Consider the following 24940-nt stretch of genomic DNA (forward strand, 5'->3'; position numbering starts at 1 on the left):
TGATAAAAAAAAGGGGGGGGGAGGGAAGGCACAAATAATAGCAGAAATGAAAATGGGACATTCCTATAGATTTTATAGACAGTATGAAATAAAATGTTATGGAAAACTTTATAACAATAAATGTGAAAAATTAGATGAAATGGACAAATTCTTATAAAATTAATATTGGTTTAAGAATAGAAAACTTGAATAGTTTTCTAATGATTTTTTTTAAAACATACCAGTAGTCAATTCTTCTCACAAAGAAAACTTTAAGTTCAAATAGCTTTGCTGGCAAGTTATAGCAAACATTGCCTGAAAAAAGAAAAAGATAAACAGATTTATTTTATATAGACTCTTTCAGAGAATAGATAAAGAGGGAACATTCTCTTTTTTATGAGGCTAGCATAAATAAAATACTAGTATGGAATATGTAAAAATAAAAGGTAATGTTTTATGACCAATCCATTTATTTTAGGAATGCAGAATAGAAAATTAGTGTATTAAGGAGGGCACATATTGCACGTGTATGGAAACAATGAATCATTGAACACTACATCAAAAACTAATGATGTACTATATGGTGACTAACATAACATAATAAAAAATTTTTAAAAATTAGTATAGTGACAACAATAGTAGACTGAAAGAAAAATCACTTGATCATTTCAACAGATGAACAAAAGGCATTTACAAAATTAGTATCCAGTCATGAAAAAAGAAAAGTTTCGTAGATATTTAGGAACGGAAGAGAACTTTTTTTTAAAAAGATTTTATTTATTTATTTATTTGACACAGAGAGAGATCACAAGTAGGCAGATAGGCAGGCAGAGAGAGAGGGGCGAAGCAGGCTCCCTGCTGAGCAGAGAGCCCAATTCGGGGCTCTATCCCAGGACCCTGAGACCATGACCTGGGCCGAAGGCAGAGACTTAACCCACTGAGCCACCCAGGCGCCCCGAGAACTTTCTTAATGTAATAAACAGTAGCTCCATAAAACCGATAACATAATATATACTCAAGGTGGAAGCTGAAAACTTTTCTTTAAGAGCTGGAATGAAACAGGATGCCTGCTATCAAGATTTCTGTGAAAAAGGAACTAGATTTTTCCTCCAGCATGGTAAGGGGGGAAAAATGTAGGATTGAAAACGAAGAAACTAAACTGTCATTATTTGCAGGAAATATGACTGTCTATGTAGAAAACTCAATATAATCTACAGATAATTTATTAAGAGAGTTTACTGGTTGGAGGGGGAAAAAATCACCATTCAAAAGTAGAGTACATTTCAGGGGTGTCTGGGTGGTTCAGTGGGTTAAAGCCTCTGCCTTCAGCTCAGGTCATGATCCCAAGGGTCCTGAGATTGAGCCCACATCAGGCTCTCCGCTCAGCAGGGAGCTTGCTTTCCCTGCTCTCTCTCTGCCTGCTTCTCTGCCTACTTGTTATCTCTGTCTATCAAATCAATCAATCAATCAATCTTAAAAAAAAGTACATTTCAGAATACCAAAAACAAACAATATAAAAACTTAAAAATAAGATACATATAAAATAGCATCAATAATATGGAGTACCCAGAAAAAAGTCAAGGCTTAAGTTGAAGATCTCTATGGGGAAAATTTAAACATTTTATTAAGGGATATTAAAGAAAATCTAGATATAAGAGGTTAAAACATGTTCATGGATCGGAACACTCAGTATTGTAAAGAGGTCAAATTTACTCCACAAAGTGGGAGAAAAATACTGTATTTACAGCATATTAAATCAGCAGAGGACTAGTATCCAAAATATGTAAATTTCTCATAATTTATATGAAAACATCAATTTATGATAAGAAAAAATTGAGAATCCCAACAGAAAAATTGGTAAAATAAGCATTTGTTCCCTTAGTGCTCCCCAGTTCCAAATTGTTCATAAAAAAAAAGTGTTTATTAACCTTCTAGTTAAGAGGAAAATGCAAATTAAAGACACAGGGAGATGCTATCCTATCCTTTACCAGTTTGGAAAGAAAAATCTGGTAACATTGAATGTTGATGAGGATGTGGAGTAGGAGAAATTCTTATACACTGCTGGTAGATGTCTTGGGAAACAGGCATTATCTAATATGTTTCAAAATGTATATCCCCTCTCAGTAATTTCACTCTCAGAAGTGTACTCCAGAGAAGGTTCTATACCTGTGCACCAGCATTTGTGTGCAAGAATGGCCAGGGGGTCTTTGTTCATGATAACTGAAACAGAAGGTGAAGTGTTTATCTATAACATAATGAACAAATAATTTAAGGCATATCCATTCCCAGAAAAATATTCAATAATGAAAACAAACAACCTATAGGAATACACAACAGCATGAATGAACCTCACAAAGGTACTGTTGAGTGAAAGAAGCAAAACACAAAAGCTTACAGATGATATGTCATTCATACGACGTTCAAAAACAAAACTATACCTATAATTTTGGAATGCATACACAGTGGAAAACCATAAAAAGGATGAAGGATTACTGCAAAATTTAGAATTGTGATAATTTGTAGGAGAGGACGAAGGTTATGTGATCAGGAAGGGACCCATTGGCCTGGAGTGCGTGTCAGCAGAACTTCAGGAGACTGGCGATATTTTACTTTTTTGGGAGGGTCCTGGTTGTATGTGCAATATTTTGTGCATCTCTTATGTTTCCCACCAGACATCAGTTTAACCTTAAGCTGTATTGTGACATCATCGTGCACCCATCATCTTGGAAAAACATTCAAAAGTCTGGCAGGACTGTTACTGGCAAAGTCGTGGTGCCTCCTAAGTGTTCTCCTCGCTGGCCGTGAGAATGTCAGCTGGCATAAGTGCTTTGGAAAACGGCTCCACCACATTCGTGTAAAGTGGATGCCTATGAAGAGAGAAAAATGAAACTGTAGGTCAGGGGACAAAGGGGGAAAATAATGAAAGAAAAGAAAAGAGAGCTCAGCAGATTGATGAGGACTCCGTGCCTTGAACTGAGGAGTATGATCAGCTTCACTATCTGACCCGAGAGTAAAAGACTAATAAGCCAACAAAAGAAAGAAGAGGTCCCCCATTGCAGAACACGCCCAGGATGGGTGACGGCTCACACAGCTCCCCACACCAGCGTGGTCTCTGTCGGGAGTCGCGGGCCCTACATTTTCAAGATGGGACTGCGGGTAGGAGTTCCGCAGTGACTCATACATAGTTCAACGGAATTTTCTTGATGGTAGACCCCTTTTCATTTTTCAGTTTCGTCACTGGGAGCCTCGCTGAGTAATTGAGGGTAAATACTTTTACAGCCCTCCCCACTTCCCTTTCCTCTGAAGAGGACTGGTTATGGTGGGCAGGGGCACCATGAACTTCCCTTAGGAGTTAGTTACTTGCTGGGCAAACACTGGGATTTCCCAGAATACTGACTTTTCCTTGCTGGGCTGCTGTTTTCTACATTGTGCAAAGAGCCCTGGAGAGGGCTCTGACTGTCTCTTGCACTGGTTTGAGAGTGACCTGAAGCTTAATCCCACTGGCATTTGTCACTAGTTACTAAAAATAAAAGCCATCTATAGATACACACAAAAGCTCTTTATCATCTCCCCAGTGTTGTGAAGAGCATGTCCTTGTAAGCTAAAAAGCACTTTATTAGTAAAATGCCTTTTTTTTTTTTTTGTAAGAAAAAGAACCATGCTATTTGGAAGGTCAGGTTTTCTTTTTCCATCTCTCCCTCCCGTCCCTTTCTGGGAGGGCATCTCTTGAATTGCACCACATTTTTTCTTTGGCAGAACTACCTTCTTTGACTTTAGAACACAGGGTTTGGGAATATGGTTCAGACTCAACCCAATTAGTCCCTGTTGAGCCCGAGGACCCAGATAGTTTAGCAATGAGTCTGTGACCCCAGTGGGCTTTTGAGGAATGTGAATCACTGGACCCATGTGAGAACAACCAAGAGAGGTGCTTGGTAGGCGGCTGTGTGCTCCGCGGGTAGAGCGGGGGGACACTGTGGAGACTCTGAGGAACTGGAGACAGCCACAAGACAGGTCCCCAGTGACCTCACTGGGGCCACTGAGTCAAGTCTGCTTGCAGCTGATCTTTTCAATAACGTCAGTCAATCAATTGCTTTATAGTTTAAGCTAGTTTGAAGTTGGGTTTTCTCTGACCTACAACCTGAAGACTGATGAGGCAAAGGTTCATTGGTGTAAGAACAACACTGAGATCTAGCTAGGAGAGGTGGTCCACAGCAAGGGAGAAATTGAGTTGTCTTGTCAATGAATCATCATTCTGGAGACCTGGAAGTCCCTTCGGGTCTGCCCAGGGTCTCTCTTCTGAAGTCGCCCTCTCAGGGCCGGGGCCTGGTGGGGAAGGCAATGCCGAAAGCAACCTGAGGCAAATGAGCGCTCTGAGACCGCAAAAATGAACGTAAAATAAAAATAAAAGGGCTTTCATCTGAGGTGGAGTCTTTGAACTGGCAGGCAGTGTAGTAGGAAATAGATGGATATGCTTTGTACCTTCTCCTTGATCCTCCTGTGTCCATGATGTCCCTAATTGTTCACAGGTGAGACATTCTTTCCAGGATGTTGACAGTAAGTATTTTGTGCTACTGAGATTATGGTATTTTTTAATTTATATTTTTCTTTCTTTTTTTCCCCAGAATTTTCTACAGTGGGTATGACTTATATAATAAAAAAAGTTTTCAAGTACTGTACAGACACACAAGCCTACAAGCACTTTTTATTTATTTATTTATTTATTTATTTATTTATTTATTTATTTATTTTTAAAGTTTTTATTTAAATTTCAGTTAGTTACTGTCCAGTGTAAAATTAGTTTCAGGTGTACAACAGAGCAACTCAGCACCGCCGTACGTCACCGGGTGCTCATCATGACCAGTGCCCTCCCTCATTCCCATCACCTGTTTCACCCATCTCCCCGCCCACAGCCCCTCTGGTAGCCATGAGTTTGTTCTCTATAGTTAAGAGGCTGTTTCTTGGTTTGCCTTTCTCGTGCTTTTTTCCCCATGTGCATTTGTTTTGTTTCTTGACTTCTGCATGAGTGAAATCATATGGTATTTGTCTTTCTCTGACGACTTATTCCGTACAAGCACTTGGAAAGGGAAGTCACAGGGCTAGATGCAATCTGGAAGTCAGAAGACCTAGCTCAAAATCGCTTAACTTCTTACCCTTAATATCCAAACTTAGTGCCTCCCTTTGCAAAATTTTGGGACTAATACTACATGGAAATTGAAATGTTGTGGTTTAAATAAGAGAGGGCTTTTAATTCAAAACAAGTATACATGGGATTCCTTATGAAGTCATCTCTCTGATACCCACTCTTCAGCAGCTCCCCCATTGTACAATGTAGACTCAAATTGGACTGAGTTTTCCCAGATAATCTCATTTGTCTCACTCATGTTCTCCTGACTCCTGACCTGGGTCAAATTCCCTAACTTCCATTTTATAAATTTTGTCTAGTGGCCCGTTCATTATCTATCGCTGTGAATTCTAATTACACATAATCCTAATGTTTTCATTTGGGGCTTGGAGGCCATCTTTAAGGAGTTCGGGATTTTTCTGCTGCAGAAGGAGAAAAGGAAAAACACAGACTTAATCTGTACAGTGGTATTGTTCTACACAAGTTCTACACAAGCTGGAATGGAGAGATCTTTGGAACGGAGAGTTGAGTTTAGAAAGATGCAAGCTAATCAGTGTCAGTCCCCTGCGCATAGAGCAAGCAGGTGATCGTGATGGGATCTGATGCACGCAGCCCACACCGTGAAGTACACTTGCCAAAAAGTCACACTGAATCTAACCAAAGCTCTAGAGCCACGTTTTGTTTATAGGAAGCACACAGAAAAGAGGAATAATTTAAGTGACCCCACAGAATGTGGAACATTCTGCAGAAGAACTGGTTTGTACAACCCGTCGATGGCGAGAGGTGGGGGATGGAAGGAAGATTGTTTTATTTTTATTTTTTTTTAAAGATTTTATTTATTTATTTGACAGAGATCACAAGTAGGCAGAGAGGCAGGCAGAGAGAGAGGAGGAAGCAGGCCCCCCGCTGAGCAGAGAGCCCGATGCGGGGCTCAATCCCAGGACCCAAGGATCATGACCTGAGCTGAAGGTAGATGCTTAACCGACTGAGCCACCCAGGCGCCCCCAGAATGTCCACTTTCAAAACCCAAAATGCACACCGAAGTCTGTAAGGGTGAAATAACAGGATGTCTAGGATTCATTTTAAAATAGAAGTTGATAATTTTGAATCTGTGTTTTGGGAACTCATACTTTCTGCTTTTGTGTATTGCAAAAAAGGTTTTTTATATAAAACAGTAAATAGAAAATGTAAGGTGCAACATGGGTATGCAATTTGTCTAAGAAAGGAGGGAATGAGAATATGTGTATGTTTTTCTTGTGTTTGCATTGGGCGTATACACAACAGACTTAGGAAAACAGAAACCTACAGGGTGGGTGGGGGAAACTGGTAGACTTGGGGTGGGGGTGGGAACAAGGCTTCTTCATAAAGCCTTGATATTGCTTTGAATTTTAGCCATTTGGATGAATTATCTAGCCAGTTTTTTAAAAAAGAAACAAATAAAAGTTAAATAAACATGAAAATGTTCAGAAACAGCTCCCTATACACGGAAAAAAAAGAGAAGGGGTTTAGAGTAAATTTCTATGCTCCTTTATATCTAGACTTCAGTGAATTAATAAATTGTTAATATTTTATAAAGCTGTTTCCAGTAGTAACTCTAGAGATGGACAGAAAACAGAGTAATAACAATAAAACAAAACAAAACAAAACAAAAGGACACAGACTCTGAAGGCTGAAACTTTTAAGAGTGTTGCCTGGGGTTATGCAGTAAACATGACCTCTGATGCCATGTTTAATTCATTCTGCCTTCCCCTCGAATATGGACATTTGCTGGTTGTTATGAGTTACATGGGCAGACATATTAAGGGCAAATGTGAAATTCACAAAACAGTTTATAGTGGAAAAAATCTGGAGCTTGAGGGACTCAGTTCTCACCTGAAATTACCAATCATGTGCCCTTGGGAAAATCAACCTTATCAGGTCTCAGTTTCCCCACCCAGGGGATGACGAAATCTGACTCTGATCTCTTGAGTAACGGCTATTGATGCTAGGGAAGAACACACATAGGATAAGCTGGATATTTTTATTAAATGCATTTAGTGCCACAAAGATGAGTGACAAGAAAATTCAGCAAGAAAAGATAGGGGAGGGCCACAGGGTTTTCAGAAACTATTCAGTCTGTGAGCTCACTTTTGTAAAGAACCATTGGCTTTTAAGTTTCCCAGACAAATGTCACATTCCCAGGGCTCAGACTGTTGGGGTCTGAGATGTTACCTCCGTGATGAAGAGTGTGGCTGGAACGCCACACTTGCTGACAATTCATGCCGGAAGCCCCTGGGGTGGGAGGCAAGGGGACATCTTGTGTATGTGAGATGAAATCGAATATTGGCACCCCCCCCCCGGTGGGGGAAAAGAAACATTGCGGAAAGGAATGTGTCTTTAAAGTAGAAGGGTTTGGAGGTTCAGGTCCAACTCAGAATATTAGAGCAGGGAGCTGTGCCTATGTCACCATTTCCTCGCTTTGTAAACGAAGGAACCGAGACCCAGCACGATTTGTGTTAGACACAGCCCAATTTGTGTTAGAGCAAGGCTAAGCATTAAGCTCCGGAATGGAGTGGAAAGGATAAGGAAGATGTGGCTCATCGTGTCATTGTCCAGCTCCCTGTCCAGTTCCTGACACATAGCAGGTGCTTCATTAACATTGGTCATGTGACCAACCAACTGCCTGATGGGACTGAACGCACAGATGCTGTGTTCCTACCTTGTGTCCACTGGTAACCAGCTGGATCCACACACCACCCGTTTCACACAGGGGATTATTTCATTGGAGATGCTTGAAGCCTCTCTCTACTTGCTGAGAGTTCTCTTGGCTGAGAGACACTTTGCTTCCTCTGAGTGTCGCTTCCTCTTCGTTGATACTAAGGGGTAAATACCAGAGACTGACAGGATGTCTGTGGTGTAGCAGGACAGAGAACTGGAGTTTCCTTTGTTGTAACTGTGGACTTGGCAGCAATAACAGAGCAAAGACTGGTAGTCAGATGCCATGGTGTGCTGGGCCAGCAGTCGGGGACAGTGAGCCCCGCTCCTGTCATTGTGGAGGAGATTCGATTTCTTTAATTCTCCAGTACCACTGGAGAATTAAAACAAAACAGAGCCATTATTTGACTTGTCTTCTTCAGAGTCCATGGTTTCACCTCCTTCCTTCGACTGTGTCCTGCTGTGGCTGCTGTTACTCACAGGTAAGTCCGGCCACGGGCTTTCACAATTGGATGCTACATGATAAAGATGCAGGGATGGTCATCGCAATGTTTGCAATAGCGAGTTTGGAAGGAACCTCAGTGTCCACCAGCAGGGGAGCAGGTAGATGAGCTGTGATCTACGCTGCAAATAGGGAGGCCGACGACACACAGCGATAACGGAATGTCTCTGAGTCCGAATGTCAGATGAAACAAGAAGGTGCAGAAGGACATGTATATCAGACTTTTATTGGTGTATGTATGGTGCAGGGAGTGGGAGTACATGAATGCTTCTTAATGTATGGACTCTGGGAAGGGGAACTGGAAAACGGGAAGGAGCAGGGAGAGGGAGTATACTTCTCATATAGCTTTTATACTGCTCAAATGTCTTAGTATATATATGTGTGTGTATATATATATTTATTTATATATATATATAAAGGTGATTAATTTTAAACCTCAAAATAGTCTGTGAATTGTTTCAAACACACAAGCTTCTTATTTAGCCAATGGTTGTTATTCATCATGTGCCGAGGGCTTAAAAAGAGAGAGCGAGGGGCGCCTGGGTGGCTCAGCGGGTTAAGCATCTGCCTTCTGCTCAGGTCATGATCCTAGGGTCCTGAGATGGAGCACCACATCGGGCTCCCTGCTCAGCGGGGAGCCTGTTTCTCCCTCTCCCTCTGCCTGCTGCTCCCCCTGCTGTGCTCTCTCCTCCTCTCAAATAAATAAATAAAATCTTTAAAAACTAAAAAAAAAAAAAAAAAAGAGAGAGAGAGAGAGAAAGAGATTTATATAAAGTTAACTGCCTTTCATCCATGAGCAAGCAGCCCACTAGCCCAGACCGGTGAGCTGTTCTCCTGGCTGACAGTGACTCATTGTCTGATTATCTATTTCCATCAGCCTTGCCCTCCAGTGTTCACAGGGCTGGACCACAATTCTCTCTTAGGGCACTGATTCTCAAAGTGAGTTTCCGAGACCAGCCATCTCAACAGTTCCTGGGAACTTGCTGGAAATTCAAATTCGTATACCCCACCCCAGACCTATTGAGTCAGGAACTCTAGAAGTTCAGTCCACCCACCTGTGTTTTAATAAGTCTTCCCTGCGATTCTGATGCTCCTCAAGTCTGAGAATCATTGTCATAATGAATCATCCTCCAAACAGGACAGTTGCACTGGTTTCCTTTTTATTCTATAAGGCATTACTTGCAGTTTTCTTGAAATGGACCAACCTCACTCACTCATTGCTTGGGTCTTGCTCTCTTTTCCTCTTTATTCAGGGTCTTTGGAAGGGGTATACGTAGCTGAAGTGGGTCAGAATGCTGATCTGCCCTGCACCTACACTCCCACCCCTTCTGAGGATCCTGTGCCTGTCTGCTGGGGCAGGGGATCCTGTCCGGTGTTTGAATGTCATAGTATGGTGCTCAGCACAGACGGAAGGAACTTGAAATATCAGACATCCAACAGATACCAGCTAAAGAGGAGTATCCACAAAGGAGATGTGTCCTTGACTATAGAGAACGTGACTGTAGCCGACAGTGGGATCTATTGCTGCCGGATCCAATTCCCAGGCCCAATGAACGATAAAAAATTAAACCTGGAGTTGGTCATCAAACCAGGTGAGTGGAACTTTGCATGCCTTCTTGAATAAAATCACCTGCAGGTAATATTAAATATACTGATTGGTCGCCCTTCTCATCTCCCCAGTTACAGCCCCACTTGTCTGTCTGTCCCTAAGACCTAAAGTTTAACAGACTCCACCAGTGATGCCCAGTCACTTTTAACTCCCTTCATCTATTTTAAAACTCATGGACAGGATCTATAGAATGGGAGGAAAGGTCAAGATTGGTGGTTCGAGAGCCTGATTGCTCATTGGAATCACCTGGAAAGCTTTTTAAAGACCTACATAGCTCCTTGGTCCCCACCCACGAACCACAGAAATCAGCATCTCTGGAGGCAGAGTCCTGAGCACTAGGATTTTACAAAGTCTACCTTAAATGATTCTCCCCCTCACCGTGCAGCCAGGATCGAGAACCGTCAGATGGTGTACATGCCGGGTACATGTGCTCATGTGTTTGAAGATTTATAGAGCATATAGTGTGTGGCTGATGGAGCAGAGTTCAAATCCAACTTTGCCTCTTAACTATCTGCCATCTTGGGCAAGTTATTTAAACTCGGTGAACTCCTCCTCTATGAAATATGGTAATTCCTACCACACAGCCCCCTGGGAGGATTTTAGGAGGTGTTTTGTGAAAAACATTTGGCGTGGCCATTTGGGTGGCTGCTAGTTCCGTCATTAACAATTAGACTGTGGCAGTGATGACTGTAACACTCCTCTGCCCAACACCTCAGGAGTGTCGTACACGCTCAGGGAAGGTGTCAGGTAGGTTTGGCAGTTGGCCATGTGCTTCTCTTTATTTGTTGCGTTTCGTATTTTTTCTGCTGCCCCTTTGACTCCCTGCCACAAGCCCTCTGCTCTCAGAAGGGCTGCATCTTTATGTTGGTTTCTGATATTAGCCAAGGTCACTTCTGCTCGGACTCCACGGACAGACTTCACTGCAGCCTTTCCTCGGATGCTCACCACCAAGGGACGTGGCGCAGGTAATGATACCGGAGGCGTAGCAGGAAGCCTTCGGGTATTTTCAGAGTTCAGAGGATTTTGAGTATGGGAAAGAGACGAGAAAAGGGTTTGAGTGGAGGCATGAACGTCCCTGTGCACCTGAGATGTTGTGTGTGGGGAGAGGGGAGGTGGGGACAAACCTCTACTGGGAAGAAGGAGCCCTGAGCTAGGATTCAGAATTAGTCACAAGTACCTCTGTGACCCGGGCTGAAACCTTTCACTTCCCTGGATCTCTGCTTCTTGTTCTGTCCAAGGAGAGGCTTTGGAGACTTTAGCTTTTGTGACCTAGTAAAATTCCCTCCCCCTCCAAAAACAAAATTCTGGTGATCTACATATTTTGCCAAATAAGAAAAAAAAATTCTACTAATGCCATTATTGCATTAAAAAAGACATGCTTTTAAATCAAATACATTTAGTCTAATGAAAAACTTATTACGTTGCCATTATTTTCCAACTGACTCCTAGACTGGGATGTTTTGGCATGAACTGGCTCCAGTTTGTGTTTGGGGTTGGATTCGGGGATTTTAAGGATCTCTTCAAACTAGAATGAAGGCCATCCTCTTCTTTCGATTCCAGCTTTGGAAAGAGTAGCTGAACTCTTTCAGTAATTCAGCAAGGACTTCTTCATGCTGCCCTGGTAGAGAAGATAGGGTCAAAAGAGCAGACTTAGGGTTTCACTGAGCAGGGAGATTAATCTTAAATGTCTCCTGTCAGATTTCTGGTCCTTCTTATACTCTCTGGAGCTCAGTCTTCCATTCAGTAAGATGAGGGTAATAACAGGTAGGTCCCATATTTTAATCTCAGAAATCTCCTAAGTCCCACCTTGTGAGATTTAACTAAGAAAGGGTATCTCAAGTGGTTAGCCTAGTATTTGATCACAGTATGTATTCAGTTGTTGTCTTTAATGTTACCAGTAAGATCTAGAGGCAGAATGATGTTGTTAACTACCTCAGTGACGGGGCTCCACTATCAGCTCTTCATACTAGCTTTGTGAGTTTGAAGTAAAATTGCTCAAAATCTGTGAGGCTCAATTTTCTTACCTCTACTTTGGGGGTTTTCCCAGGACCTATTACCTAAGATCGTTGTAAAAATTGAGTGTGACAATGTATGCAAAATGCTCAGTGTCGTACTTGGCCCACAGAAAGCACTCGAATATTAGTTATTATTATAAGTATTAACTTCAGCTCTCTACTGGTTTAATCTTTGGTGGTTCTTTAATGATTGGTAGCCAACATCTCTTGTGAGAGGGAGAACATTAAATATGGTGGGACAAGATGACACCCGTCATCCCAAAAGGAATTTAAAGTGGATTTAAAAAATTCCTTTAAAAAGGAATTTAAAAACCACATTGATGGAACTGCTAAGTAAACATGAATCTTAACCACATACAAGATTTTCTAATGTAAATCCAGGTTCTGCTTCCCTGTAATTAACCCTAGTCAATATTTATTGATGCCCATGTTCCCATCCAGGCTCCAATGTTCTTTATAACGTCACCACCAAGTGGGCATTCACTGTATGCCCACACACCTTCCTCCTGAGCAGGTGCATTTCCTCAGGGTTGTCTATATCATAAACAAGTCCTTTTCTCTTTAGTTTTTACCTGTTAGTTCCTTTTCTCTAGGGCAACAACGATGGGGTCTCCCCTTGCAAGTCAACTTGGTGTAGGTATACATACCTTTTCTTTTAATGTGGAATGTGGGTACATGGAATATGTTTGCTATTAAGTGGAGTGGAGCCTTAATAAGTAAACCTTCCAAGGGTCTTGGAAGCTCCTAAACATACTTTGAACACAAAATAGTGTCATGTCTCTTCAACCTGAAAGAGGCGGAACCAGGTCATGGTGAGTCCTCAGCTCTGGAGGTAGACTTGGTTTGAATCTCAGGTTTACTAATTACTGGTTGTGTGATCTTACGCCAAGTACCTCTCCGAGACTCAGGTTCTTCATTTGAAAAGTGGAAAAATAATAGTACTTATATATTGTGGTGAAGATTGAAAGATATGTGAATAAAGTGCTAAGCACCATGTGTGGCAGGTAATACATGCTAGATGGTAACCATAGATTTATATGCTTCTGAGACCATCTCATCCTGCCCTCAAAGCCCCCTCCATTCCAGCCAAGTCTTGGGTTCTCTAGGAAAACTAATGCAGATTTTTTTTTAACTGTCCTACTCACCTTGGTTGATGGTTATCTATATGAAATTAAGCTGTGATAATCAATAAAACAGAGTACTCTTGGGTTATTTTCACTGTAAATAGAATTTTTTTTTTTAAAAGGAGAAGTCAGTCTTACCATTTAGAGCAAAAGAAATAATTACAGGGAAGCAGAAACTGGAATTACATTAGAAAATCTTGTGTGTGGTTAGATTCATGTTTACTTAGCAGTTCCACCAATGTGGTTTTTATACTTTAAATTCCTTTTGGGTAGTAATAAGAGCAGACGCAAGTGGAAGAGAATCTCTTTTATTTCCTTTTTTAAAAAATGTACTCAGGCTGAGAGTATTAAAATTTTAATATTAAAGTATGTTTTATTAAACCAGGGATTTTACATGAAAGGACTTGGACTTTCAGGCTTCCAGAAAGTGGCCATGACACTTAAGAAGTTTCAGAGTCTCTGACTCAGCCAGAGACATGAACAGGCATCCTTAAGTTCCCCAAAGCTGACATTCTATATTGATTTTTTTAGAAGGCAGCATCTGTGAGGTCAGGGCCTGTGCCCAGGCTGTTGGTGGCTTTGTACCCCATGCCTGGTATAGAGTAGGGGTGTAGACATGTTCATCGAATGGATAGACAGATGAATAAGTAAATGGGTAAGAAGGAAAAAAAGGTGAACTGGCAACTGGGCAGTGTGTCCACTTGGAAGTGACCGTGCCAAGGTGAAGATTGTTAAAGGCAGCATGGGAGTGTCTGTTTGAAGCCATGCAGACCTAAACCAGAAGGCCATTTCTGTTATTCACTAAGCTCCATTACCCCGAGTAAGTCTGTTCCCTTCTGAATTTTCAGCTTCTTCATCTAAGTAATGGAGCTAATAGTCCCTACTTTAGGATAACTGTTTTGAATGCTAAATGAGATACTTTGCTCAAAGAATTTAGCACAATGTCTGTTGATGGTAAATTAGAGCTATTGTTATTATTATTTTCATTTTTAGGCAACCAAATACCCTGTCTCCCTCTTAATGAGTAAATGTTAAACTTTTTCAAGAAAATTAACTTCTGTTATCTTTCAAAGTCTAATTAAAATATAACGCCTGCTTGAGTGATATCAGTGTTGTTGGAATTCTGCAGCCCTCTTTGGGACCCTGTGAACACAACAAACCATATATTCAACAGAGGTCTTCCTGGCAGAGGTCTCCTTTTCATGGCACCTAAATAGTTGGGTTCATTATCTGGTTAAAAAAATTTGGTCACCCTAGGGGTGCCTGGGTGCCTCAGTGAGTTAAGCCTCTGCCTTCAGCTCAAGTCATGGTCTCAGGGTCCCTGGGATGGAGCCCCGCATCAGGCTCTCTGCTCAGTGGGGAGCCGGCTTCCCCCTCTCCCTCTGCCTGCCTCTCTGCCTACTTGTGATTTCTCTCTGGGTCAAATAAATAAATAAAATCTTAAAAAAAAAATTTGGTCACCCTAAAATTGTTTTGGAGGTGTTTAGAAAATTTTGTTGGTCTCATGATTAATTATTGTGAAGAGTATAGAGTAGATTTAATTTCAAATAGGATTAAAGGTGTCTTTAGGATTTTTTAGAAAGTCAGATAAAAGAAAACATTTCTGACCATTCTATTGGCTTTTTTTTTTTTTTCTCTTTATGGCAGAGACACAGACCCTGGAGGGTCTCCATGATGAAGAACACACTGTAAGTGACTTTGTATGCCTGTGTGTGTGTGTGTGTGTGTGTGTGTGTGTGCGCATGTGTATGTGTATGCTAACTTCATGCTCAACTCCGAGAAAAGAAAGTTCAGCTTTAGTCCTTCTTGTTTGCTCTCTGCTTGGGGGAAAAAAATGCCTTAATCTCCCTTAGCCTCAGTGCCCTTGGCTGATGATGCCAGTTCCAACTGCATAGACCTGTTGTAAGGGTGGAATAAGGGGATATAGGTAGAGTGCTCAGCACATAGTAAGTGCCAGAAAACCAAACGAGGAAGCATTACCCTCTTGTCCCTCTTCTCCTATTTCACAACTGTATGCCACTGTGGAGGGTTCAAAGACCCCCCATCTTCCTAGAGTGTATTTCTTCTCATTTCCATGGCAACCACAATGAAAAAGATTATTTAAATTTATTACTATATGACAAGGCAGCAGTCAGGAATATTGTAAGCCAAGAATTTCTATATCCACCTATAAAGAAATCAATATTTTAATTAACCACAAATTTAGTGTCTCCCGCCTTCTCAGAGTAAAAGGATATCCCCTAGATAGCAAGCTTATAGTGGTAACTTAGAAATTCTTCGGGAACATATCCAGGAGTCTGCCTTCATTTGACCAAGTCCCCTACTTGTGTGTTTACAACCAAGGCTCAGCACTCTGTGTTTGCCCTTCTCTGTGACCAAGGACTGACTCTAAGTACCACTGTATATATATAGTATTTAATGCACAGTATCTTGCAATTAACACTCCTGTAGTACATATTTATTGAATAAGTGCAGTATTTAATTTCTTTGACTTCTTTGTTTTAAATGTGTTCACTATTATTGTTTTTAAACAGGAACATGGACTAAAATTTTGGAAGCAAAAGAATTTTCTGACTCTCAGTTAAACAATTCAGTGGATCAGAGTGATAACCATAATAGTAACCACTGCTTAAGCATTTATTGTATACAAGGCCCTATGCTGAGCATTTTATATTTCTCATCACTTAATTTTTCCAAGGAGCCTATATGATGGTGGCAGAGCTGGGATTTGAACCCAGGACTGTCTGGCTTTAAAGGCCTGGCTTTTAAACCACTGTCTTTCTGTGAATATGGGTGTTTCTCTGCAAGACACCAAGTTTTGACTGCTCTGAAACTCTCTGGAACACCAGGGCGCTTGAATTGAATGGAGTTCCACTCTAAAGCCCATTTTTATTTGGGACGGGAGGGGAGTCCATTTACTAAGGGCTCCTTGTGCCTCCAACAGCATAGAAGTGACACATTTCATTCCCTTACTAACTCTGAAGAGTATGCTCATCGCTTTCTTTGGGGGTGTGAGGCCTGTCTGCAAGGAGACAGATCAGAGTCATCTCAAGGTCCCTGCTCTCCTGTGGTGCTATGAAAAGGACGGTCTGATGCACAAGTCATGAGATTGGCTGAGCACACAACTGTTTTCTGGCCATCTGCTGCAGTTCTCTTTGTGTTTCCATAGCAAATACCCATGTGGGCTAATGAGTTACAAGACGCTGGTGCGACCACCAGAATGGGAGTCTACATTGGAGCAGGCGTCTCGGCCGGGCTGACTCTCCTTCTTATCACTGGTGCTTTAATTCTCACATGTAAGTTGGTTGATGTTGCTTCTCTCTCCCTCTGATGTTAAAAAAGGAACCAACAGGGCGTCTGGGTGGCTCAATTGGTTAAGCGTCTGCCTTCGGCTCAGGTCATGATCCTGGAGTCCTGGGATCAAGTCCATATCAGGCTCTCTGCTCAGCGGGGAGTCTGCTTCTCTCTCTGGCCCTCCCCCCTTCTCATGCTCTCTCTCTCTCTCTCTCTCCCTCTCTCATTCTCTCTCTCAAATAAATAAATAAAAATTTAAAAAAAGAACCAACACAAACCTAGATAGAAATATGTTTATACTTATACCTGAAGGTGATAAAACTGAACACCCTGTAGTCCTCCCAAACCTACCAATAATAATAGCTATTTTTTACTCAGTGCTTACTGTGTAATACACAGGCATTGTGCTAAATGTTTTTACCTACATTTTATCATCACCAATCTTATGCAGTAGGTAGTATTTATCACCATTTTATCATGCAGGAAATATATCTATGAGAGATTAAGTCACTTTGCCACGGTTTCAGAATCCCTAAGAGGCAAAGCTGGAACTCAAACCCAGGCAGGCTGATTCTAGCACCTAGTCTCTTACCTTTGGCTAAGAACAAAAACCTCTTTAAATCATGAATTAGGCTTATTAGGAAGCACAACAACAAAACTAATTTCTTTCTGTGCATTTTCCTATCTTATTTGTTCCTCAGGCATAGATCTTTAGGGAGAGTTGGCAAGTCCTGTTACGGATGGGTCATGGGCCAGGATTTGTACATTTGTGTTTTGCTCCTTCACAGCACTCTCACACACATTGTTATCTAAGTTATTTTTATTTAAAAAATCTTCTTAAGTTATGGTTTATTATACTCTAACTGCATATTTAAAGTATGTCCAACTTGATGAATTTCAACGTGGAAATCTATCACGACCTTTAAGACCCAACCAATGGCATCACCCCAGAAGCCTCACACACTGCTGTAATTATGATATATTCTCTTCTCTTTGAGGGCAGAGGCTAAGGCCTTATACTCCATGGCTTAGTACATTCTAAAAGCCTTTCCCACTCTACTTAAACATGGACTGCATAGTGGGTGACCAGCTGTCCCAGATTTGCCCGGAAATGACGGGGTTCCTAGGATGTGGGATTCCAGTGCTAAAACTGGGACAGAGATTGGAAAATCAGGATGAATTGGTCACCCTAATTGTGTGGCTTAAAGCTGCTGAGTGCTTTATGTGTATTAAAATCTCATAATTACTCTACTGACAAAGATACTAGTATTATTCTAATTTACCAAATGGAGAACTAGGGTGCTGTCCAAAATCATGTGGTTAATTGATAGATATGGAATCTGAAGACAAGATTCTCCTGTTCCTCACCATTATGCTATTCTGCCATTATTGGTAAATGGATTGTTCAAAGAAAAAAGCTACCCCATCTACACTTACCTGGGTTTAGTGAGAGGTAGCAGGGGGGTTCGTGAATTGATCACAAGGATGTAAAGCCTACAAGTTGGTAAAGAGCAGTAATAGCACTCACTACCAGCCATGGGCTGGATATTAGGGCCCATTCTAGTCTGTGTAAAGGGGTTTGAAGTGAGGTTTCTTCTCATTGGGGGAAGTATGACACTTTGTACCCACATCTTTATTACTCCAAAGACATGGTTACCTAGAAGAACAGATGGGAAAGTCCTGTTTGATTTGATTTTCCCTAGAAGTTGCTGGAGAAAATCTTAAAACCAAGGTGACAGGTGTTTAAGTCAGGATATCAAAGCCATTAATTGGCAACAATACAACTAGCAATCCTGTATCTTGCTATTTCTTTCTTTGCAATGAACATCTATACTTCAGTACTACTCAAATCTCCCTCATTTCTCACTCAACTAATGAAGTATCAAAGACCTGTTCCTTCTTTGCCTTAGCCAAGACTTCATTCCTCCTTTTACCCCTTTCTCTAGAATCATCCAGTAGACCTCTGTCTTCATTGTCATCAGTCTTTCAGCAATATTTAACCAAATTGACCCTCACTTATTCTAGAAAGTCTTCCTTCTCTGGGCTTCTAGAACACCACTCTCCTACTTCATTGGCCAATACTTTTCAGTCATTTTTGTTATTTCTTTTTCTGCTTCACCTTTAGATGTTGATACTCCTCAGGGCTGGCCCTTTCCCTTTCTTGTACACCCTTTAGCTGATCTATATTTCGATCTTCAATGTCTTAAGCTTAAATGTCATCCTTAATTTCCCTCTCCAAGTCAGAGCATTTGTACAGTTGATACCTCCACTTAGATGTCTCCCACTTTTAACATGTCCAAAATCTCCATTTTGGAGAGTCCATATTCCACCTTCCCACACAACTTCTGCCTCTCTGATCTTCCCCATTATAGCATTTCACTACCATCTATCTGGTTGCTTAAGCCAGAAAGCCAGAGGCCATCCTTGAATTCTGTTTTCTCTCTTTTTAAAAAAAATTTTTTTAAGATTTTATTTATTCACTTGACAGACAGAGATCACAAGCAGGCAGAGAGGCAGACAGAGCGGGGGGGGGGGGGAAGCAGACTCCCCGCTGAGCAGAGAGCCCAATGATGCAAGGTTCGATCCCAGGATCCTGGGATCATGACCTGAGCCGAAGGCAGAGGCTTTAACCCACTGAGTCACCCAGGCGCCCCGAATCCTGTTTTCTCTTAACACAAAATTCAATTTTAATTCCTGCAGACTTTCTCCAAAATACATGTAAGATCCATTCATCATTCTCATCTCTCTTGGTCACCACCTTCCTCTGATCTGAGGCATCATGATCTCTACTTACTTCTCCATTTTTTATGCCTCTTTTAATCTACTCTTCACATAGCAGCTAGGGTGATCTTAAAACCCAATTAGCTCTCATATTTCTGCTCTCCAATTATTTCTAATAGGTCTTAGAATAAATTCCAAAATCTTGATTATGATGTGAAAGGTCCTTTGGAGCTAGCCCCAGCCTACCTCTCAGACCTTACCTTGGGCCACTCCCTTATTTCAGTTTCAGGAACCCACCATCATCTTTACCAGGGGTTCTCTCTACCCGAATTCTCCCCCTGGCTCTTCACTTGGCTGACACATTCTCTTCGTTCAGAACTGAGCTTGAAGTTCACCTCTTCTGAGAGTTTTTTCCTGACCACATTCTCCATCATCTGTTCTAGTGCCTTATTAGTTCCACAATTAGAAATTATTATTTTAAATACCTCCCTCCCTAGAACACAACTTTTAAGAAGCCAGGGCTCACAATTCACTTTTGCATCCCCAGTGCCTAACATACTACCGGGCACGTGGTAGACGCTCCATATATTTGATGAATGTAAGAAATGCATCTGTATTACTTACTAGCATAGTCCATGTAATAAATCAAGACACACATTGATAGTTTGATTTATTTTAATCCAAAAGGAGACCAGATTTCCCTAAACAATCCCTGCCTCCAGTGAGTTCATTTTATTTCTTATCTCATTTGTTTCATGAGTGCATTTTTAATTGACTTTTCTTCTACTTTTTACCTAGGGTATTCTTATAGCAAAGAGAAGTTACAGAACTCAAGGTAAGAATAATGGGTGGTGTAGGGGAAGGTGGGAATCTTGGAGGCCCCTACTCTAAGATGGCTTTGCTCTTAGAAGTCTGGCCCCAGGATTTAAACTTAGACTTCCTTTTTACCTTAGGCATGGACTAACGCAATACTAATTAACCATGCTGCTCTGTTTTTCTTTTTGATTTCTCTAGCTTCATGGCCTAAAGTTAAGGTGTAGAATTCATCTCGCTATTGATAGGAAATGCTTTTTTGTATATATTTTTTTTTCAATGAATTGATCTTTCTAATGATTGAGCTACATTCAGTCACTGGGCTGGGCACTGGGTTACAAAAATGAGCAAGAAACCCAGAATCTACTCTTGGGCTTTTATAGATCAGCCCAGGCATTCTTAGCTTATGTTCCTATTAGAATCATCTAGGGCGATGAACATATTATTGCCAACCCCAGAGCAAATAAATCAGAGTCTTTGGAGATGGGACCTAAGCATAGGTGTTTTTCTAAAAAATTTCCAGGTGATTCTAACGTGGAAACAGGGTTGAGACCTACTGGTATATTATATTGCAGTCTTGGTATCCGTTTCTGACTATATGCATATGAATACATATACACACATGCACACACCTCCATGTCAAATACATAAAGCTTAAATAACTTCTAGTGGAATGTAGTGATTTATGGTACATGGGTAGAATGCAGTGTGAAAAACAAAATGACTCTGCCTATTGGATACTATCTAGACCATGAATAATTTTAGACAAAGTAGAGATAGTGTATTTATGAAGACAAGATAATCTATAGTAATAAAGTCAAATAAGGCCAAATAAAATATTTAATTATCACTGGCTTTTGATCATCTGTGCCAGGATTTGTTATTAGAGCTGAAATTTGAAATGTGATACTACACATAGGTAATATTTACATGCATTAGTTCATTATTTGGTTGAAATTATTTGGTAAAGTCATCTGGTTTATGTTCATCTCTATCTATATATGTAAGTTCCATAGAAAATTAGGGCACTGTTGCCACATTAGTGTCTCTATCTCTTGATAGAGAACATGATGCTTAGTAGGCACTTTATCTGATGACTGAGTGAATAAATTCTCCTATGGCAGCCCTGTGAAATAGAATGTTTACTATTCCCATTTTACAGACGACAGTACTGAGACACAAAGTTTACTAACACGCCACCTCCATGGGATTTTTGTGTATTGTTCACTGCAGCATTTCTTGCTTCCTGGAACAGTGTCTAACACCCTAAAGATTTCTTGATTGAGTGAGTGAAAAAAGAAACAACCAACCACCCAATTTGCCTAAGATCCTATGGCTGGTAAGAGACAGAGATAGAATTCCAACTCAAGTCTGACTGGGTCCATAACATATTCATATTTTTTTCTTTTGGAAATTATTCAAGCCCATAGAAGAACTGAAGTTACCATACAAGGCACCATAGAACCTTTCAATGAAACTTGTGATTTAACATTTGGACATACTTGCTTGGTTTGTTTCTCTGTTTATATACACAGTTTTTCCCTGAACCATTTGTAAGGACATTTCAGGCATCTTCACACTTCACCTCAAGACTTCAGCCTGTCCCTCCGTATAATACCATGCCATTTTTGTACTTCAGAAAATGAAGATGAATTCAAATTTCCTTAATTATTCCACATGTTATTCTATTGCTGTTTCATGGCCTTTTCCTCCTAGTTAGGACCTGATCAGGGATCATGTACTACATTTGGTTGTTGTCTCTTCAGCCAAGCCTGTCCTTTTAATTCTATTCTGTACTGCCCAGGAGATGCTGAACTCAACTGCGACATTTCTTTCCACAGCCTCCTCGCTTTGGACACCCCCCCTCCCTTGGGGTTAGCAAACACAGGAGCAGAAGGAATGCGCTCGCAGGAAAACATCTATATCATTGAGGAGAACATATATGAAATGGAAGATCCATATGAATACTACTGCTCTGTCAACAACGAGCAGCAATCCTGACAACCTAGAGGTTTAACCCTTTAAATGCCACCAGATCCCACTACGTCATTTTTGAGCATAGTGCCATCTTTGAAAACTATGAAATGTGTCAAGTGATTGGTTTTAGAGACTCTGTCCATGGCCACTGAGCAGAGTTTTTACACTTTCTGATGATAATTAGCTCCCAGAGGGAGGGAGCTGCCCTGCAGTTGGCATAACATGACTTCTGTGTTTCAGCCATCAGGGCTATCCAACTCAAAGACTACTAATTGGGACATTAGAGCTCAAATGGGCTTTTATATAGAGTAGGAATTTTTAATATGCAGTCCCCGAAATGCCAGGAAATTCAGTCACGTGATGGATCCACAAAGCTCCTGAAAATATAGGGAAAATTATGTGCTGAGATACACACATGTCTTTTTGGGACAGAAAGACAAAAGGGGCCACTGATTTTCAAAAAGATCTGTGATCTATAAAAAGTTAAGAAGCTACTGGAGGAAGAGAGAGTCTCGAATGTTCTCTCTGAGTCTCAAGACTAGTGCTTCTCTGAATATTGATTCTTTAACAGTAAGTGCCACTGCAGAGCTCTCCTTTGCCAGTTAGGTGGACTGCCCAGCAGGTCCTGTGGTGTGGCAGGAGCTCCCAGAGAAAAAGGAAGTGTGCCTCCTGTGTGTTGCCAAGTTTTGTCTGGGGCACACTCAACGGGAAACATCTCCCAGCAACTTCTCCATTCATGGAGAGAACTGGAGCTCTGTTTTTATAGAAGAAGAAGCAGTGACTGGGACACACATTGTGCTGGAAAGAAGGCAAAGGGCTCCAACAATCTATATCAGCAACAAGTTCTTTGAGGGGAAGACTGTGGTTCTTAAACTTCAATTTCAAGGTGGTAGCAACTTGGTTTATTTTGCCTATTTTTTACCTGCCCAGTGCCTGACAAGCTCTCACACCTCACAGAAATTTACTAAACATCTTTGGAGTGAAAAAAACCTAAGAAAGGTAGCCTTCTGCAAAGTCTTTTCCATTGCAGGGCTTACATAGAGCTCTTCCCGAGAGCACACAGGTAGTCCTAAGATCCCGTATCTGCCCTTACCGGGTTCCGGGTGGTGTTTGTTTCTTAGCATCATCCCCAGCTCAGGCATTTGGAAGCCTGTTACTCTTTTGTCTGTGTCCCCCTTTCTTTTCTCTTTTCTTTTCCTTTCTTTTTTCTTTTCTTTTCTTTTTTCTCGTTTCTTTTCTTTTTCTTCTCTTCCCCTTTCTCTTCCTTTCTCTTCTCCCTCTTTCTCTCTCTCTCTCTCTCTCTTTCACTCTCTCTCTCTCTCTTTTTTTTCTGGAGAGGGGCAGAGGACAAGGGAGAGAAGGAATCTTAAGCAGGTTCCACACCTGGCACTGAGTCCAATGTGGGGCTTGATCTCTAAGATCATGACCTGAGCTAAAATTGAGTCAGATATTTAACCAAATGAACCATCCAGGCACCCCTGTATCCCCCTTTCTGCTGAGTCTCCTCAGCACATAAATAATCAACAATGAAGTCCTGTGGCTGCCTGAAGACTGCTCTTCCCCAGGTAATAATTAAATGGCTACCATGCTGTATGCAGAAAATGTTGGTCACCAAGGATGTAGGCAGCCTGTTTGTTTCTAGGAGTCTTTCTGGCAGTCTTGTGTGAGTTATAATGTTCAGGCTGCATTTAGACAGTTTTGGGAAGTACTGGCTTTCTATAGGGAGATATATAAGGGAGATCATTTTGCAAAATGATAGGCAGCAGCTCTCATACAAGACTAAGAATTAATCATAAGTATTTTAAAGTTATGAAATTCTAGAGGGAAGGGATTTCAGAACCTATGGAAATCAACTCAATGGTTTCCCCAGCAGAAAAAAATTCTTATCCTACAAAAATCTTTAAATAAGGGTAATGTACACAGGATGATCATTGCAACGGTACTTGCAAGAGACTTTTTTCACCATCTGGGGAATTGTTGGTTATTGTGATGTCAACATGCTGGTGCAGTTAAAAAGAATTAAGTGGTGTTAATTCATCACTGAACTGTTTTCCTAATTCAATGAATATTTAAATATCTACTATATGCCAGGTGTTCTGGTGCTGAGACCATAGAGAGAGACCAAACAGACTTATCCTTGACCCCATAGAACTCATTTGATCTGACGTAAGGAGGATTCATTCCATTCATTCAGTAAATGAGCATTTACTGGTACCTACTTTGTGCCAGACACTGATCTTCTCCCTAGAAATACGGCAGTGAGGGAAACAGACAAAATCCCTGCTCTCGTGGAGTTTACGTTACTTGTCAGAGGAGAACACTATATTGTAAAGAAAAGAAAAAAAAATCTGGAACAATGTATGTAGTAGATGCTCATTTTTTCTTTTGCCTTTAAAAAAAATCTGGAAAAAGACACCAAAATTAATATGGCTACCCCACAGGGGCAAATGGTCATGTGACAGACTTTGTCCTTTACGTGCTTTTATAATTGTTGGAATTATTTTTTTTTGTAATAGAAAATTAGATTTAAGCATTATAGCACTGTCTTCCTGTCTGTCTTCCTGATCATAGGATGAAATGAAGACTAGGTTAAGCTAGATTTAAGGTCAAGGCTGGCAGCAAGCCAGGACTGGAATCCTGGTTTTCAGAGTAGAATCTATTCTATGTCAATTATGTGGAAGGCGGAAGTTGGCAAAAAGGGGAACAGACACCTACAAGGCTACTACAAAGAGCCCAGGAGATAAGTGGTAACTTAATTAAAAACAGTATAATAAGATTGGATGTGTAGCTTGCTCCTAGAAGCATCTTAGCATTTTTCCTCCACAGCTCTTCCATAGGAGACCCGCGGGACAGGGGCGCTCCTTGACCATTTGAGACTGAAACACATAGCAAGACTGTGTTTTATCTGCATATCACTTCTATATTTGGAATTCCCGAGGCAGAAGTTCCAAGCAGGTTAATGCCTCCTTAGTTGATTTTTGGGTACCCCCTCATGCCCATTCTCATTTAAACTTAATTTTCATTTAAATATAAATTTGAAAAATTAAGCTGAACACAATTTTGTTTCCAGTTTCTATTCAGAAAGTCTGG

The 24940-nt window shown here is 41.0% G+C and overlaps 1 protein-coding gene across 1 annotated transcript; it reads left to right on the forward strand.

Annotated features, from left to right (window-relative positions):
- Window positions 1-7982: 7982 nt before the first annotated feature.
- On the forward strand, window positions 7983-24179 carry HAVCR2 (hepatitis A virus cellular receptor 2). The gene is made up of 7 exons (XM_080804891.1): window positions 7983-8277; window positions 9551-9889; window positions 10788-10871; window positions 14693-14733; window positions 16215-16341; window positions 19859-19895; window positions 21715-24179. Exons 1-7 carry the CDS (start codon window positions 8223-8225, stop codon window positions 21872-21874), a joined length of 843 nt encoding a protein of 280 aa, XP_080661017.1. The 5' UTR covers window positions 7983-8222; the 3' UTR covers window positions 21875-24179.
- The last annotated feature ends 761 nt before the right edge of the window (window positions 24180-24940 follow it).

The sequence above is a fragment of the Martes martes genome (genome assembly GCF_963455335.1).
Source record: "Martes martes genome assembly, chromosome: 5".
Lineage (NCBI taxonomy): Eukaryota > Metazoa > Chordata > Mammalia > Carnivora > Mustelidae > Martes > Martes martes.

Bases quoted from the DNA above. Each gene is read 5' to 3' on its own strand.
- HAVCR2 (XM_080804891.1), top strand. From the start codon at position 8,223: ATGGTTTCACCTCCTTCCTTCGACTGTGTCCTGCTGTGGCTGCTGTTA. The intron at 8,278-9,550 runs GTAAGTCCGGCC...CTCTTTATTCAG, and splicing joins GTGGCTGCTGTTACTCACAG to GGTCTTTGGAAGGGGTATAC. The intron at 9,890-10,787 runs GTGAGTGGAACT...TTCTGATATTAG, and splicing joins GGAGTTGGTCATCAAACCAG to CCAAGGTCACTTCTGCTCGG.